We start from the raw sequence: 19,089 nt of genomic DNA on the forward strand, positions 1-19,089 counted from the left end.
GCCTATAATTGAACTGGATGTTAGTTTAACATGTATGCAAACTTTTGTGAAGATTGGTTTGCTAGTTTAGGCAGTAAGATGGTAACAGTCAGACAGAAATTGCCATTTATATATAAGATATAATATGATTAACTTCTTTATCATTTTCCACCTACCAAAACCTCATAAGGTTTTGATCAAGCTGGGGCTATAGATGAGGACACTTAATCAAGGTGACTAAAAGAGTTAGCAACCGGAAGAGCATCCAAGTAGAAAACACTGCCCTAGAAAACCTGTCTAATCTGTGCTAGATGGAAAAGTGGGCATAAAATGATGTTCAATGATGAGATTGTGAGTTCTGTTTATTTATGCCATGTAGATCAATCAGGTTCTATATGATGGGTAAAATGTGTCTTCATGATGGCAATTTAACATTATTTTTTTGTTTTGGTTTTCAATATTAGTTCGTTTGGCTATTATATGGTATTTCTATGCATTGCACAATTGACATTGTATTGCTCCATTTATGTAGGACATGCTTTGTTTAATGATTGACTAATTGGTATAGAAATGATCAAAAATTATTTCCTTAACTGAAAAATATTTGAATTTCGTTTTTTTATTGCAGTATTTATTCCAGTGTGACCAAGTGTTGTACTCTATCATCCCTATTACAGGAAAAGAAAGTCTTGAAACTGCTTTTATGGATAATTGTGAAGGGGTATGTTTCAGCTTTAATGTTGTATATCTTTATAAGTGTTCTGTCTATGTTTCTGGAAATAAAAGTCTTACACCTTATTTGTGTGTATTGTAGGAGTCATTTCTCATTATATCTCAGATATTTTATTATAGTCTATGTTACTCTGTGTAAATTATACTGTTATGCATATCAATGAGTAGTTGTATACTGGAAATCTTTGGTTTTTAATAATCTATAATAATGTCATAAAACAATGGAATATGATAGTGTGTGTTTTTTAAATGGCTAACATGAACTATCCTATGATGTGGTTGTTTCATTTTCATGGAGAAATAATACTCCTCCTATATGCACGTGAATATGTATATATATATGTTAATTATTTTTCTGATTCCAAACAGGAATTCCAATTTTTGCACTACTGTTTCGACAGTGTTATATGCAGTTGCCATGAGTGATTACCTGCAGTTAAGAAATGTAACATTTATACTGTATTTAACCCTTCATTTACTTGGTTTTGAATAAATAATGCATTATATTATAGATCCTGTGCCAGTGCTGCATTTACATGCCCATGTTGGTGCTACGTAAAAAGCACCCAGCACACACTGTTAAGTGATTGGCATTGGGAAGGGCATCCAGCTGTAGAAACCATACCACATCAGACATTTGGAGTCCGGACAGATCCCTGCTAGCCAGCTCCATGTCAAACCATCCAACCCATGCCAGCATGGAGAGCAGATATTAAAAGATGATGATGATTGTGTATTTTCAGAATGAAATTAGGGTAGGCATGGGAGACTGGATTATTTTTGCCTTTTTGATTGTAAAACAGGTATGATATTTGGGTTGAATATAGCCTGTTTACATGCTAAAGAGCTAAGTGTGCAATGTTCATAACGAGAGGGTGTGAAAGAGTATACTGTTTTCAAGATATGTGTTGAAAACAAGTTTTGTTGTTAAAATAAACTGTAAAACTCCAGTCAGGAAGAGAAAGCACACTCAGGCAGACACTTGCATAGGTACGATGGGCTTTTGTGCTATCTTTGTGGACCAATTCTTGCTCAGTCAATCTGAGGCTGTAGAAGATATTTGCCTAAGGTTATTTAAATTTGAAATTGGGGAAGGTAAACACATCGCTATATATGTGATTATTACTACTACTACTACTACTATTATTATTATTATCATCAATAATATCAATATGCCAACTTTCTGTTTTTGTATGTACCTGTTGTGTGTGTCACACTTCAAAGAAGTGGCAAAGCGAGAGAGAGGAAGTGAGAGAAAAAGAGAGAGAGTGAAAGAGACAATGAGTGGTGGTGGTGTTCATTTTGTGTTTTTAAATGTTTCAGAGAGGAAGTAAGAGAGAAAGAGGGAGAGAGTGAAAGAGACAGTGAGTGGTGACAGCATTCATTTTGTGCTTTTAAATGTTTCAGAGAGGACGTAAGAGAAAAAGAAAGAGAGTGAGAGAGAGAGAGAAAGAGTGAAAGAGACTGAGTGGTGACGGCGTTTGTTTTGTGTTTTTAAATGTTTATCACATCGCAAGAGTAGATACATAGATACATATACACATTGTTAAATCAAAAGCAGAAGAGAAGAGGGACACAAAGGAAGTGAAAGAGAAAGTAGATACATAAATCCAAAGGAAAGTTCATACATAAAGTGCTCACAGCAAGTATTGGATGTCAGTTTCACTTTTCATTACCACACAAGGATAAAAATTAACTCACAGATGGCAGAGTTCTCCACAGACATGCATAACATTAACGTAGTTTTCAGGGAGATTGAACCTCACACAGAATATGACAAGGCTGACCCCTTTGAATTACAGCTACAACTTGAGACATATATATATGAATGTATTTGTGTCTGTGTATAGTTTAGGCTAGTTAAAACATGTTTGAAATAATAAGTGTTGCATGATGGAAATAAATGCAATTACCAAACTTGCATTCATAAATCCATTTATTATTTTGTTCGTTTGCATTTCAATTTGTACATCAAGGTTCTTTGAATATGTACAATGTATTTTAAGGTTAAATAGTAATTCCATTTACTTTTGTGTAACTGAGATATTTTGGTTGGATTACATTGTCATTGGTATCACATTACTTTCTATATTCTGTAACTGTCACAATATACTTTTCTAGGCCTGAATTTTTTGTGGGGTGGGGGCCAGTTGATTAGATCGACCCCAGTACACAACTGATAATTTATTGACCCCGAAAGGACGAAGGGCAAAGTCGATCTCGGCAGAATTTGAACTCAGAATGTAAAGACAGATGGTCATAATATACAAACATTTTTCATGGCACCAGTTCACTGTTTGCAGATGCTTTCATTTTTTGTGTTTTCTGTAAATTTTTCTTGGGTCCAACTAGTTGTTGTTATTATTATTATTATTATTAAGGCAATGAGCTGGCAGAATCGTTAGCACGCTGGGCAAAATGCTTAGCAGTATTTCGTCCATCTATATTTTCTGAGTTCAAGTTCAACCAAGGTCGACTTTGCCTTTTATCCTTTCAGGATCAATAAAATAAGTACTAGTTGAATACTGGTGTTGATGTACTCGGCTTATCCCATCCCCACCAAATTTCAGGCCTTGTACCTATAGTAGAAAGGATGTTACTTTATTTTTAGGTTAAACATATTGTCATGATCAACTGTGGGGCATCTTTTGACGTTGTGGAGTTGTTGCAACCTGAGAAAGATGTGTGTTTCTACATTTTTGACAGGTAAAATATATTTTTATTCATTGAGTCATGTCTACATGTCTGTACTGTTCTGGATATATAATGTAAATGGATGACATATGAGCTTTATCTTTTAGTCTTTCAGCATCTTGGGCAAGTTTTTTTTACTATAGTTTCATGTCAGCCCAAGTCTTGTGAGTGAAATTGGGTAAATGGAAACTGTGTGGAAGCCCAGTGGATTCATAGGTCCAGCCACGTCATGCTGAATCAGCTTGAATTATATTATGGGTATGAGTTTCTGCAGAATACACAGCTACTTACCTGTTAATTTAATGTATAAGTAGGTCAGATGATAGAAGAACTGAATGCTTATTGTTAAAACCAACAAAGGATCACTCATTAGAGAGAGCAAAAGAAACTTGTTTATTCTATATCGCAATTAGTCAACTTTAGCATCAATTGTTACACATTTTCAACAGGGCAATTACTGATCTATTGCATTTCTGATGATCAAAGTCATAAAGGAGCACCAGAAGCTTGCTTCCCAACCACATGGTTCCAGGTTCAGTCCCACTACGTGGCACCTTGGGCAAGTGTCTTCTATGGTCTTGGGCTGACCAAAGCCTTGTGAATGGATTTGGCAGACAGAAACTGAAAGAAACCTGACGTGTGTGTATGTGTATATATATATATATATATATATATATATATATATGGGGGGGGGGCATGTGTCCATGTTTGTCCCCTCCTCTAAGTTCTGGGGTCAATTTGTTCGATTAAAACCCTTCAAGGTAGTGCTCCAGTATGACTGAAGCAAGTAAAAGAAAAAAGAATAAAAGAATTAAATTCAAGAAAAAGTGATTGCTTTTGGTAAGCCTGTTAGCTGTGTGTTAATAAATGTCAAATGTTTGTAATTGATTGCAGTATTTACCAACAATGGCTTTGAGGATTTTATATGACAATATTTTGAAGGTGCCTAGAGGCCTAGAGAATAAAGTCTATTTTGTCAGCATTAACTCAATATTGAAATAGACTGCATACAAAAAATATGTATGAATATAAAACAAAAACTCCAATTAACCCTTTAACACTCAAATCAGCCCAAAGCATCTGGCCCAAATATCCTCCTTGTTTTATATTGAAAGCAGCCAGATCAAGCCTCTCATACCTACCGTACAATGTTATTCTAAAATGTAAACAGTCACATCATTGAAGTCTAAAGTCCCTAATGATGAATCTATGCTGGGAGGTACATTCTTCACCGGGAAATCTTTGTATTTAGGAGCAACCATGTAAATTGGGAAAGGGACATGGGAAGGAGAGATGGTATTCAGCACCTGAAAAGAAGGTTTCAATCTTCGTTTGATAACAGATATATCACATCAGCTGTATTCACTTTAACCTACCATCATTCAAACATGTTAAACTTGTTGCTCCTATTGGGAGTGAGTGTAATGTAAGCACTGTAAATATGTTATAAGTGTTGTAAATATAAGCGTTATTGTTGCAAACATAAATAGGTCAATTTTAAATTAAGTAAATGAGCCATAGTATGGATGGGTGGTGGTGGGTGGGAAAGAGCTATGCAAATCTTCTGATACAGAAGCCCCTGTAGGGGTTTCTTGTATAAGAGAAGAAATTTCTGGTATTGGTGGTGGAGGCAGGAATGGGTGGGTGCATTGCAGACAAGCAATGGCCAGCTTCACCTCAGGAAATAACAGTAAGAAGAGACTAGTGAGACAGAGAGAGAGAGAGAGTCTTGAAAGACTTTATTGCTGGAGGAATCATGAGAAAGACAAGTTATAAAACAAATCAAGAATGTTTACGAATTTTTGAGAGAGAGGGAGAGATCAGTGAGGAAATCATGGTGAAGTATGGGAACACATGGGTTATGAAACAGGGAAAGAATATTGCAAAGATTTAAAGAATTATGAGTTTTGGAGATTATTTTACGAATTAAAGAATTACAAATTTTGAAAATTATTCTAATTCAAAGTACAGCATGTTAGTATTCTGAGTTAGATGAATGAATGATGAGCGATTAAAACTAGAGAAATTTCTTAGTTTAGCTGGTCATTTTGTGTGGTATAATAGTGTCAGCAGCAAAGCAAGCAATGTGAAAGTTTGGGAAAAAAACCATGTGCAAAGGGCTCTATATAATCTACAGCCGGAAGTGCTCAAACTACATATAAAAAAAACCTAACTTTAGGCTCATTTTATATTCTGTGAATAGTGCAATAAAAAGTAAGACCCTCAACTTAGCAAACATTTTTAAGCAATATAATATATGCTGTATCCATGTTCCCAATAGTGTCTTGCTCAAAGAGCTGTTTTCTGTAAACATAGTTTGTTGCTCTGAAGCACATTTCATAGAACATTTAGTTATCGAAAAAATATTTAACTTCCTCTTTCAGTCACAGGCCAATTGATGTACATAATGTGTACAATAGTTTACAAGTCAAAGTACTTGTGAAAGAGAATGAAATTACTGACATTCCTGATTATGATACTATCTTTAGAGATGATGAGGTAAGTATTATTTTTATTTATTCATGATCATATGCAGTATTAAACATTTCTTTTCTCTTAGCAGAAAGTATGAAATACATCTTGGAAATTGTGTATAAAAATTTTTTGAGAGAATTTTCTAGCAATATTGATTTGCTGTGCTACTGCTCTTGCAGTATGATTTGTTTTTAGGTACTCATATCCATATTTGTATGCAGTTTATTGATGACTGCCTTCAAAGAAGTACTTATTATGTGTCAATCCAGATTTGCCTTATTACAAATTAAATGTTAATTCATATTCCTGACATATCATAAACATTTTAACTGAGGAGCTAAATCATTTATTGGACCAACTATTTTTTTCAAAACAATTCTGTCAAATGAGTAAATAGACAAAATTATTAGATTATTAATGAAAGTCATCATCACCATTATTATTTAACCTCCATTTTCCATGCTGGCATGGGTTGATGGTTTGACTGGAGCTGGTAAGACCAGGGGTCGCACCTGGTTCCATTGTCTGTTCTGGCATGATTTCTATGGCTGAATGCTTTTCCTAATGCCAACCATGTTACAGAGTGTACTGGGTGCTTTTTATGTGGCTCCAGTATCACTTCTGCAGTGGCAGATGGGTTTTCTCAAGTACAGCAAGGTGCCAGTATCTCAATCCTTAGTCATCTCCTTCGTAAGGCTCAGTGTCTTGTGGTTGGCCTTCAATACTTTGTCCCATGTCTTTCTGGCTCTCCCACTTCCACAAGTTCTGTCCACTTTAAATGATTGGCACTTCTGTATGCAACTGTCTCCATCCAAACTGCATATGATAATTTAAATATGAACAAAAATATTCAAATGTCTTTAGTTCACCGGACTTGAAAGAAATGAAGTTAATGAAGCTAGTATGCTTTGGTGGATGTGCAATGTCAGTATGCATACACGACAAAGAGTAAGTGTCTTGAGAGAAAAGTTGGGCACGTGAGGCATGACTTATAGTGTGCAAGAGGGACTACTGAACTGGTATGGTCATGTGATGCGTATGGATGAGGAAAGTTGTGTGAAGTGCCAATCTCTAATGGTGGAGGGAACCTGTGGAAGAGATAGACCCAGGAAGACAAGGGGTGAATTGGTGAAAAATGATCTTTGAATATTGGGCCTTGCAGAGGCAATGACAAGTGACTGAAACCTTGGGCAATATGCCATGCTTGAGAAGACCCATGAAGCCAAGTGAAATCATAGTCATGGCCAATACTAGTGTTGCGTAACTGGCACCCATGTTGGTGGCACATAAAAAGCACCCTTTGAATGTTGGGCTATATGTTGTGCTTCAGATGACTGTTGACCCAAGTGATCTTTGGGCGATATGTTTGATATATTGTACTTGAGAAGACCCATAAAGCCAAGTGAAATCATAGTTGTGGCCAATACCAGTGTCACATAACTGGCACCCATGCCAGTGGCATATAAAAAGCACCATTCAAACCCTGGGGCCTCATGGAGGCAGTGACAAGTGACTGAGATCTTTGGCTGTATATCATGCCTGAGAAGACCTGTCAAGCCAAGTGAGATTGTAGTTATGGCCGATGCTGGTGGCATGTAAAAAGCACTCACTACCCTCCTGGAGTGGTTGACATTAGGAAGGGCATCCAGCCATAGGAACTATGCCAAATAAGATTGGTACCTGGTGCAGCTTACTACCTTTCAGTCAAACCATTCAATCCTTGCCAGCATGGAAAATGGACATTACCGTGGTGGAGTTTACCTATGGTGAAATTTACCGGTCACCGGCCATACTGGGATACTACTTTGAAGAATTTTTAGTTGAATGAATCAACTCCAGTACCTACGTTTTTCTAGGCCTGGTACTTATTCTGTTGGTCTCTTTTGCCAAACCACTAAGTTACAGGGATGTAAACACACCAGCACTGGTTGTCAACCAGTGATGGAGGACAAACATGCATGCACACACATGTACACACATCTTTTAGATTTGTTTACAGGAAATGTTTGAATATGCATATAAAGCTCCTATTCCATTATTCCAGCTACAATCTAATGATGCTGATTGGTGAACCAGTTTTTTGATAAACGACCCTCAGTTAAACATCCATTAATGTTATATTGCCTGAAGGAAGGAATCCATAAAGATGATCTGCCCAATACCATCAGATACTGTGGACTACACTGTAATCATCCCAGTTTATATATATATATATATATATATGATGCGTTTCTTTCAGTTTCTATCTGTGAAATCCATTCACAGGGCTTTGGTTGGCCTGAGGCTATAGTAGAAAACAGTTGTCCAAGGTACCATGCAGTGGCAAGCTTCTTACCACATAGCCACACCTACACCTAATATATGTGTGTGTTTGTTTTTACTCTTGTCTAGACTTCATGAGATGGTTGTGAATGAGCATCATTATCATACAAATGAAGTTGTTCATTTCCAGTCTTCTGTGTAAAATATGTCTGGCCACAGGGAAATATTACTTTATTTGGTAACAGATGAGGATTGACAACAGAAAGGGCATCTGGCAGCCATACAAAATCTGTCAACAAATTCTGTCTGAACCATGCAAGCAGAGAAAAGTGAACATTAAAACAATGATGCTGAAGAAGAGTAAGAAAGAATGTTAAAGTACCTTTTAAAAAATGCACTTTCGCAGAAATAAATTTTAGGGGTCCACTATCATAGAAGTGCTATCATAAAGGTCACTTTAACTCTTTAGCATTTAAACCAGCCATATGTGGCCCAAATATTTTACCTTTTCTATGTTCAAGCCAGCCATATCTAGCCTCTCACACCTATCCTATAATGTCATTATAAAAATAAACAATTACATCTTCAACATCATGAAGCTACCAGATACTGCATGATTAACTCAAAGTTATGTGAATGAATAAACATTACATTTGACACAGTAACCTGAATGCTAAAGAATTAAGGGAAACAAAACTATATCTACATACAAAATGCAGAAATACCTCTACTAGAAATGTAGTGGTGTGCACAATAAGAATAAAAATTCTACTGTAACTTTTTTTATAGGATGATATGGATAGTGAGGGTGAAGATGATGAAACAGGTTACAAGCAGCATAAGAAACAATTTGATGATAAATATTTAATGAAGAAGCGAGAGAGAAGATTATGGGAAGAAAACAGGTACAGATTTTCCTTATGTTTTTTTTATTGTCATCAATGTCATCATAGCTTTACATTTTTTTCATTTATTATTTTAATTTAAATAATGTTTGTTATAAAAACTATTGTAAATAAAATTACCATGTAAGTTTTTGTAGGATTGATGTAACATTTTGTGGATGCTGTTGATTAAATCCAGATCAGCCCTGATTAAACCTTAGATCAGCCGACTTGTGATTAAAGGCACGCTAGCCATGGCTATGACATTTTTGTATGTCTATGTGGACTTATTTTAAGAAGGTAGGCTTTGATTTGGGAGAGATTTAGCTGCTATTTCTAACTGCTCAAGCAGCTACATAGGGGCTGATAAGAATAATTCTACTATAAAACGTGTTGGCTTCATCCTTACCATGTAAAACCACACCAGTTTGAATAATCGTCCTTAGTGAAAAGCAAATATTTCTGATCACATCCAGCTTGATAAGTGAAGATATCTCTGTTTGCACTTCTAATTAAATTTTCCTATAAATCCAAGGTTTATACAGAACTTGGGAAACCTTAACTTTGTTTTCCATTTAGTAATTGAAATCTGTATATTAATACAATGGTACAGTCCTACCTACCTACCTATTTACCAACTACGTACTTTTTGTGTCACATTAAGGGAAGTAACTCATCATCATCATCATTGTCGTTTAACATCTACCTGACATGCTAGCATGGGTGGGAAGGTTTCACAAGAGCCAGCCAGGCAGAAGCCTGCGCTAGATTTTTGTGACTGTTTTGGCAGGATTTTTACAGCCAGATGCCCTTGCTAACACCAACCACTCAGCAGAGTGGACTTAGTGCTTTATACATGACATAACTCAAATAGAGCAAAAAAGAAAGAGTTGGTTGTTACACTTTTAGTAGTAGGAGAGGCAGCAGCAATAACTGACATTTATGTTGAAAGAAATCTATACAGGTAATGGGAGAGAGAAGTAGTTGTTTATAATATATATATATATATAGTACAAAGTAGTAATGAAATATAGAGATAGAGAGAGAATAGTGAAAGAGGGAAATAGAAACAGCCGAATGAATGAAGAGATGGAGAAAGCCTGGGGAAAAAAAACCCAGAAATTTAGAAAACATATGTGATGATAATGTTAAATTGTGGTGGTGACACTTTATACTGAAGTGTCAGAAAGTATGAATGAATAGAGAGAGAGAGAATGAGAGAAAGCTAGTTTTGGAGTTGTCATAGGAAAGGAAGTGTGAAATAGAAGAGAAAATAAGACAGAATTCTAAGAAGTGAGAGACTGAATAAAAGTTGAAGTAAAGTAAACCTCCCTCCCCACTCTCTCTTTGAAGTATTTTTGAAGTGTATGTTAGTATATAAAATAATCCTTTCTACTATAGGTACAAAGCCTGAAATTTTGGAGGAGAGGGTTAGTTGTTTACATTGACCCCAAAAAGATGAAAGGCAAAGACAACCTCAGCAGAATTTGAACTCAGAATGTAAAGACATGAAGTGCCACTAAGCATTTTACCTGGAGTGCTAACAATTCTGCAGTTCACTGCCTTATAAGTATGAGATATTTACAGCACCTAGGTTTCCCAAGTGGTCACCCATCTAAGTACTGACTAAGCTCAACGTTGCTTAACTTTGGCGATCAGATGAGAATTGGTGCATTCAACATGCTATGGCTGTGAGCTATCAGGTCATTAAGAATGAAATGTCTGATTTTGAACTGAAGATTTATTTTATTTTATCTCAATAAAAAGCAATGTAGTGGGTCAAAGTATGCACCTAAATTATCAGCACAATTTTGCCATTTTAATGGTAGCTGGCAGCGAAGAATTCTGGAGAGCAAGAGGTGATGAAATTACTAAAGGCTGTTTTTGCATCTTCTTCAGATTAGAATTTTTTCCTTGCAAAATGTTGTCTAATGCCTGGAAAACATGATAATCAGCTTGTGCAAGGTCTGGTGAATATGGTGGATGGAAGAGTACTTCCAAGTTCAGTTCCTGTAACTTGAGTAGTGTTCTTTGTGCAATCTCGGTTATCTAATTGCAAGTTCACTCATCATTTCATCCAATTGGTTGATGTATACATCCGCTGTAATTGACTTTCCAGGTCTCATGAAGTTGTAGTGGATGACACTAGTGCTGGACCACCAAACAGACACCATTAGCTTTATTCTTTTTTGGATTATGTTTTGGCACTTTGTCTCTATCCATCCATCATGCAGAATGCTGGCTATTTTTTAAAGAAATCCATTTTTTATCACACTTAACAGTGCGATGCAAAAATGGTTCGCTTTTATGCCATGATAGCAAAGAATGACAAGTTTCAAGATGACGTGTCATTTGATGCTCATTCAGTTTGTGTGGAATCCACTTGTTCAGCTTCTTTACCTTGCCGATTTGTTTCAAATGGTCCAATACATTTGGAATCAAAACATCAAACCTTGCTGCTAACTCATGCATAGTTTGAGATGTATCTGCTTCCACCACAGTTTCCAGTTCATCATTATCTACCTTGTCCTCAGGTCTGCCACGGGGCTGATTTTCAAGAGTAAGGTCACCAGATCGGAACTTCTCAAATTATTGATGTTCAGTGCACTCATTTGCCACATCTTCACCTAACACCTCATTGATGTTTTGTGCTGTCTGGGATGCATTGGTTTCACAAAAATTGATTTACAAGAAAAAACTCACAATATAATCAGACACCATGAATTGCATTTCGAAAAGTGATGATGTAACTCATCAATGTTGTAAAACAAAGAATTGTCAGGAAAAAAGCATTAGAGTTAACAACTGTCAAACTTGGTGCATAAGAAAATCAGACATTTCATTCTTAATGACTTGATAATATATAAAATAATGGCATGATGGAGATGATAAAGGATCAGGGTGATTGGCAATTCCCTTTATTCAGCAAGATCTGTTCAGCTTGATAAATGTGAGGTCCTAAAAGCATTATATTTATGTGTATACTCTCACTGGGCTCTGCCCTGCACCCAATCTCTCACCATCTAGCCTTCTCCACCTCTTACTTTCTTAACACCTATCCTTCCACTATTGTCACTATGATGCTATTCAGCTGCTGTGTTCATATGAAAATAGAATATACACATATTTTATTGTGCTCCATGTACCTCCTCCTCTCCTTGGAACCACTTCTTTTTAAAATTCATCCTTCATTCTCAATATCATCCCTTCCCACTTTATTTTTCACTGATCACTCCTTTCTATTCTTCCAGTTATCTCACTCTCTCCTCTGAGATACCACTTCAACTGCTATACCTCACCCTTAACACCGTCTGTTATTTGCTATCATTCTTGGAACCCTCTCATATCTCCTGTCAAACATACTTTGTCCTTGATATACTTCTGACATTTGCCTCTATCATTGTATCTCTCTCTCTGTCTCTCTCTCTCACTCACCTTGCACATCATCTCCTTTCTCTCTGATCTGTTACAACTTCATTATTCTGCTGCTCTCCACCCTTCCTGTACTGTTTCTTATTTCTTTACTGCCCACAAGGGGCTACACACAAAGGGGACAAACAAGGACAGACAAACGGATTGAGTCAATTATATCAACGACAGTGTGTAACTGGTACTTATTTAATCAATCCTGAAAGGATGAAAGGCAAAGTCAACCTTGGCGGAATTTTAACTCAGAACGTAGCGGCAAACAAAATACCTCTAAGCATTTCGCCCAGCATGCTGACGTTTCTGCCAGCTTGCTGCCTGTACTGTTTCTTGTCACCACATCCTTTCTGAGCTACTCCTATTTCTTTCACCTTCCCCACATCAACTCTGATATTTATCATTGACTTTACTTCCACCTTCGTTCCATTCACCTCTAACCATCTGTGACCTTCCTCTCATACTCTAATGAACTTATCCACCCACCCCTCCAAATATTTTGTCTGTATTCTCTCTTATTCTCACCTTGAATTTCAAGAGCATACCCTGACACTTCACCACCACAATCATTGTCTTCTTTCTAGCTAATCCCAACCCTTATATAGTGCAGAGTAGCAATATAAGTCGTCTATATAGCAAAACACCCATGTCTGTTCCTCTTTCATATTTTAGCCTCTCAACACCTATCAAAACACTCTATTTGAAGTTTTTCTGTGTCTCATCAGTCTATGGCTCTGACTTGAAAGTTTCTTGCTAAGGTGCAAGCTGGGAGTCAAGTTTTATGAAAGACTAGCAGTTATCCATAGTTGCAAGCCTCTCCTTTCCATGCTATTGATATTGTCCATCTAAAAGACAAGGACCAATACAGCTTGGCATCAGTGTTGTTGCAAGTAATGCCATTAGAATGCAAAGTCCCAGAACAGATACTGCAAAGCATCCTGTCCAATGTTCTCACACTTCTACCAATCCACAGCCCTGGACTGCTACTATTTTATCAACCTTCGAAAGGATGAGAAGCAGAGTTGACCTTGAAAGAATTTGAACTCAAAATGCAGAGAACCAGAGCAAATACCATAAAGCTTTCTGTCATGCTGTTATGACTGCCAATTCACTGATACGTTGTGTCTGGATAAGTCTGTATCAAGGGACTGATCTGGGATTAAATAATAATCCTAATTTACTTTGGATGCAATTTCAAAAAGTCCTCTCATATGACCAATTTAGATTAGTCATATATAAAGGATATTTATAAATTGTAAAGCAAAGTCGTGTGAAGAAACTGTTTTGAATTTAATGTACACAAAAATAAAAAAATTATTGATAAATCATTTTGGTTAGGTTTCCTTCCTTTTCTCAATGTGGCTGGGTTTAATTTCCATTTCTTGATATAGTGAGGTTTCTTTCTCTTTCTATTAAAAAAAAAAGCTTGGTTATGTATATTTATGGAAAATAGCCGTGTTAAATTGTAATCCTTTGGAATGTTGCTGAAATAATCTAGGAAACAGATGTTTGATTGAATTTGTTCAAATTTTCATGAGATTTAAAATAAATGCCTCTTCAAATGTTGTAGCTGAAAATGTATAGTGTATTCTTACCATGTGACAGAATATGGTATGAAAAATACTTTATAAATTCTTAACTGTAGAAAAGATTAAAGCAATGTAACACATTTTAAGGATTTGACAACTGACAGGACACTTTGGGATAGATCAATAATGAGATGGTTGGGAACCCAACTAGAAAGTGTAATGACAGTTGCTTCTGATAGGATCTTATGGAGAAGGAGCCTGAGGACACTACCATAATAATCCCCACCCCTCCCCATAGTGGGCGGAGAAAATGGATGAATGGATAGATGGACAACATAATAGCTTTAGTCAAACTATAGGATAATATGTCAGTACCTTTCAAGTGGCAAGCTGGCTGAATCATTAGTATGCGAGGCAAAATGCTTAGTGGTATTTTAACCATCTCTATGTCCTGAATTCAAATTCTGTCTTGGTCGATTTTGCCTTTTGTCCTTTCAGGGTCAATAAAATAAGTACCAGTTGAGCACTGGGGTTGTGCCAAAATTTGAGCACTGGCCTTGTGCCAAAATTTGAAACCAATATATCAGTACCTTAAACTCATGACCACTGCACAACTATATTATAAACAGTTGATTTAATTTATATTTAGAGATTAGAATGTTTGAATCAATATCAGTTTCATTGTATTTCAGAAACAAGACCTTGTTCACATATACACAGTTTTCTTCTTTTGGAACATCTGTAAGTAATAACACATCACATATTGTTTTCCCATTTTATACATTTCATACAGATATTATCCATTACATTCTTAATAATTTTTAGATTGATGTGAAGTATTTCCTTTAATCATGAGATATTTTATGTAAATTCTGTTCAAACTGGTTTCATATAATAAGGAAATGAAGGCATTTTTCCAGCTTCATTGTTATTTAACCCAAGTTCAGCACTGACCTATGACCAAAGGCATTCAAGCTGTGACCATGCTATTTTTATCACACACACTATAAAGATTACATTAACCAATTTGGCTTTCTTACTTTTAAAAACACAGTAAAGTGTTGACTGTTTCCAACTCAATTCATTACTTATCTCATTTTATATTCATTAAGTAAGAATATGTTGTTTATTGATTTTTAGTCATGTTGAATGAGTAAATGACTTATTTTAGAAAGAATAATTGATTAATTAAATAACTTGAAACAGATAGTAAATTGAATGAATAAATGTGTGCTTGTGTTTGTATATGCATATATATGTAACTTCATTATTTTTCTCAGAGCACTGTTGCATAATGAGTGAATTTTCACTTCTATGTTTTTTTTAGATATTGATATTCTTAAACTCAGGCTGGTCTTGCAGAATAGCCTAGCATCAATTATCTCTGCCTATGCCCACAGTTGGCCTACCAAATGAACAGAACAGCTATTTTTATGATATTCTTTTACAGGCTGCCTTTAAGACAAATGATGAAGATCTCATCTCTGTGGCTGGTGACTTCAATGGGCATGTCAGATGGCAACCCAGTATCTTCCATGGTGTGCATGGGGGCTGTGGAATTGGTTCCCAAAACAAAGAGGGAACAAGGCTACTGGAGTTTTGTGATGCAAATAACCTATCGATCTGCAACACCAACTTCAGAAAGCTGACCAGTCACCTGATAACCTACCAATCAGGTGGCTATGCTAGCCAGCTCGATTACATTCTCACCAGGCAGCAGGATGCATGGTTGCTCTTAAATACAAAGACCCTCCCTGGTGAAGAATGTATCCCCAGCATAGACAAGTCATAATAATTTTAGACTCCAGGCTAGAAGGATGCCAAGAAGCAGACCAATCTGGAAAAGAAAGACTTGGAAGCTTAAGGACCCTTCATATGGTCAGAGATTTAGAGACATTTGATTGAGAAATTTGATGAGAGGGAGGAGGAGCTACAAACTTGTCACATAGAGGGCTACTGGGTGCAGCATGCTGAGTGCCACAGACCAAATCTGTGGGTGGTGCAAAGTCCCAACCAGACATACGGTAACATAGTGGTGGAACATTGCCATAGATAGGGCCATTAGAGCAAAGAAACAGGCCCGGAAGACCTTGAAGAGTGAGGGTAGCAGGGAATTGTATCAGATAGCCAGAAGGGAAGCTAGGAGACTGGTATATGAAGCCAAGAGAGAAGCAGAGAAGAGTAAGTTTGCCTATGTTCAGTGATGTGTGGACCAAAGACTTGAAGTGTTTCGGATTGCAAAACAGTGTGTGAGAGAAAATCGTGATGTTATAAGAGAGAAATGTCTCTGCATGGATGATGGTGCACTTGCATTTAGTAATTCTGCAAAGAAAGAGGCTTGGAAATGTTATTATGAAAGACTGATGAATGTAGAGAATGAATGCGAGGAGGAGAGTCTGCAAAATGTTGACCCAGTTGAGGGACCAGCTATCCGAATCAACACTCCTTGGTAGATAAAGCAATTAAGGACATGAAAACAGGGAAAGCCCTTGGTCCTTCAGGAATCACCGCTGAGGTGCTTAAATTATATGGCAGTGTAGGTTATGGTCTAGTCACCTGTATTGTAAATCAGGTGATTCATGAAAGAGTCATACCCAATTACTGGTGTATTAGCACAATAATTAACTGCTTCAAAGGTAAAGTTGATGCCTTAGATAGAAATAATTACAGAGGTATCAAATTGTTGGATCAGGTGATGAAAGTTACGGAGACATTCATAGCCCAACTAATTAAGAGAAGAATTAGTCTGGATGAGATCAAGTTTGGTTTTATGCCAGGGAGAAGCACCATTGGTGCTATATTTCTAGTAAAAATAAACCTCTGTACTTAACTTTTGCTGACTTGGAGAAAGCTTTTGACAGAGTCCCCTGATCCCTTATCTGGTGGTCAATGTGGAAACTAGGGATAAACAAGTGGCTGGGGAGAGCTGTACAAGCCATGTACAAAGACGCTATCAGTAAGGTGAGGATTGGCAACGAGTACAGCGAAGAATTCAGGGTACAAATAGGGGCTCATCAAGGATCGGTCCTAAGCCCCTTCTTGTTCATCATAGTCCTCCAGGCAATAACAGGAATTTAAGACAGGCTGTCCCTGGAAACTCCTCTATGCTAATGACCTTGTTCTTATAGCTGAATCACTACCAGAACTAGAGAAAAAGTTTCAGGTATGGAAGCAAGGTCTAGAATTGAAGGGCCATAGAGTTAATCTAGCAAAAACCAAAGTCTTAGTAAGTAGGAAGGCAGACAAATCACAAGTCCTTTTATGTAGATGGGTACTGATATATCTGTAGAAAAAGTGTAGATAGTAACTCTGTAAGATGCACCCAATGTAAGCTTTGGAGACATAAAAGGTGCTGTAATATGAGAAGAACGTTAACAGGGAAAATAGCTTTTGTGTGTGATAGATGCACAAGTACAATAAACACCAAAAATGTACAGAAAATAGACTCCATCAACTGCCATGGGGGCAAGCTAGAGGTCGTAGATAGTTTCCGTTACCTAGGTGATCAAGGTAGTAGTGGAGGTGGAAGCTCCGAGAGCATAGCTGTGAGAATAAGATTAGGCTGGGCAAAGTTCAGAGAGCTCCTACCTCTGTTGACAACAAAGGGCCTCTCCCTCAGAGTGAAAGGCAGATTGTATGATGTCTGTGTGTGAACAGCCCTGCTACACAGCAGTGAAACATGGGCTGTGATAGCCAAGGACATGCGTAGGCTTGAAAGAAATGAAGCCAGTATGCTTTGCTGGATGTGCAATGTCAGTGTGCATGTTCAACAGAGTGTAAGCATCTTGAGAGAAAAGTTATGAATTCGCTGGTATGGTCATGTGATGTGTTGGATGCAGACAGCTGTGTAAAGAAGTGCCAATTCCTAACTGTGAAGGGAACCTGTGGTAGAGCCAAGAAGACATGGGACGAGGTGGTGAAGCATTATCTCTGAACTTTGAACCTCACAGAGGCAATGATTAGTAACCAAGACCTTTGGCAATATGCTGTGCTGGAGAAGATCTGTCAAGCCAAGTGAAATTGCAGTCGTGGCTGATGCTGGTGTCACATAACCAGCACCCATGCAGGTGGCATGTAAAAAGCACCTTTCAAATGCCAAGTCCCACAGAGGAAAAGTGGTTGAGCTCCTTTTGAATGTTGAGATTCACAGAGGCAATGACTAAGACCATTGGCATTATGTTGTGCTTGAGAAGAAGACCCATCAAGCTAAGTAAAATTGTAATCGTGGCAGATACTGATGTCATGCAAATGGTACTCGTGCCTGTGGTACGTAAAAGCACCTTTCGACCATTGGGTCATGGAAGCAAGGACTGAGACTATTTGGCATTATGCTGTGCATGAGAAGAACTGGTGTCACGCAAATGGCATGTAAAAGCACCAATATACTCTCGGAATGGTTGGCGTTAAGAAGGGCATCCAGCCATAGAAACCATGCCAAAACAGACTGGAGTTTGGTGCAGTCTTCCAGCTTGCCTGTCCTGGTCAAACCATCCACCCCATGCTAGCATGGACAACGAATGGTGATGATGGTATGGGATGAATAGGTACATTGTGCAGTATATCATGACTTAAAATGGCCTTCCATCACTGCATTTGTAATGCCCCAGTATGCTATAATTGTTACACCATCGCTTCTTTTTGCATCTTCCTTGGTAGTTCTTTTATGCAAGCACTTTCTTCCAACAACACATACCTTTCACCTTGTAATCATAGTCCTATTGCATCATATGTGCATATCAATGCAGTCAATTCACCTACACTCTCTATGTCATGAACACTAACAGATCATGCTCTTCTCATTTGTCTACAGCTATTACAGCTGTTTCGTGTTCAGTACTCATATCTAACTACAGTATAACATAACACATTTTATATATTTTTCATACAGTCTCTCTTTCACTAGAACTTATAAATCCTTTGTAACTGACAGATGAACAACTTCTTAAACTTCTACCATCTTTTCTTTACTCTATAGTAACTATATTTTTGCTACAAGCATCTCCTGCACTAGTTAGATAAGTTGGGTTTGTCACGTGTTAATGTAGTTGATAATGAAAATTGAACTCTTGCCAGGAATTGAACTCTTGACTTCACATTCTCATGATCATGAG

At 37.2% G+C, this 19,089-nt stretch overlaps 1 protein-coding gene and 1 pseudogene across 1 annotated transcript in view; one reads left to right on the top strand and one right to left on the bottom strand.

Annotated features, from left to right (window-relative positions):
• Window positions 1–19,089, top strand: part of LOC115210722 (cell division control protein 45 homolog) — a 58,445-nt gene that overhangs the window by 12,873 nt on the left and 26,483 nt on the right. Inside the window, exons 3-7 of the mRNA XM_029779425.2 lie at window positions 608–700; window positions 3,323–3,417; window positions 5,790–5,904; window positions 8,932–9,047; window positions 14,671–14,719. Of these exons, the coding sequence (XP_029635285.1) occupies window positions 608–700; window positions 3,323–3,417; window positions 5,790–5,904; window positions 8,932–9,047; window positions 14,671–14,719 (468 nt within the window). The remainder of the gene's footprint in view (window positions 1–607; window positions 701–3,322; window positions 3,418–5,789; window positions 5,905–8,931; window positions 9,048–14,670; window positions 14,720–19,089) is intronic.
• On the bottom strand, window positions 10,605–10,723 carry LOC115211271 (annotated as a pseudogene).

The sequence above is a fragment of the Octopus sinensis genome, linkage group LG4 (assembly GCF_006345805.1).
Source record: "Octopus sinensis linkage group LG4, ASM634580v1, whole genome shotgun sequence".
NCBI lineage: Eukaryota > Metazoa > Mollusca > Cephalopoda > Octopoda > Octopodidae > Octopus > Octopus sinensis.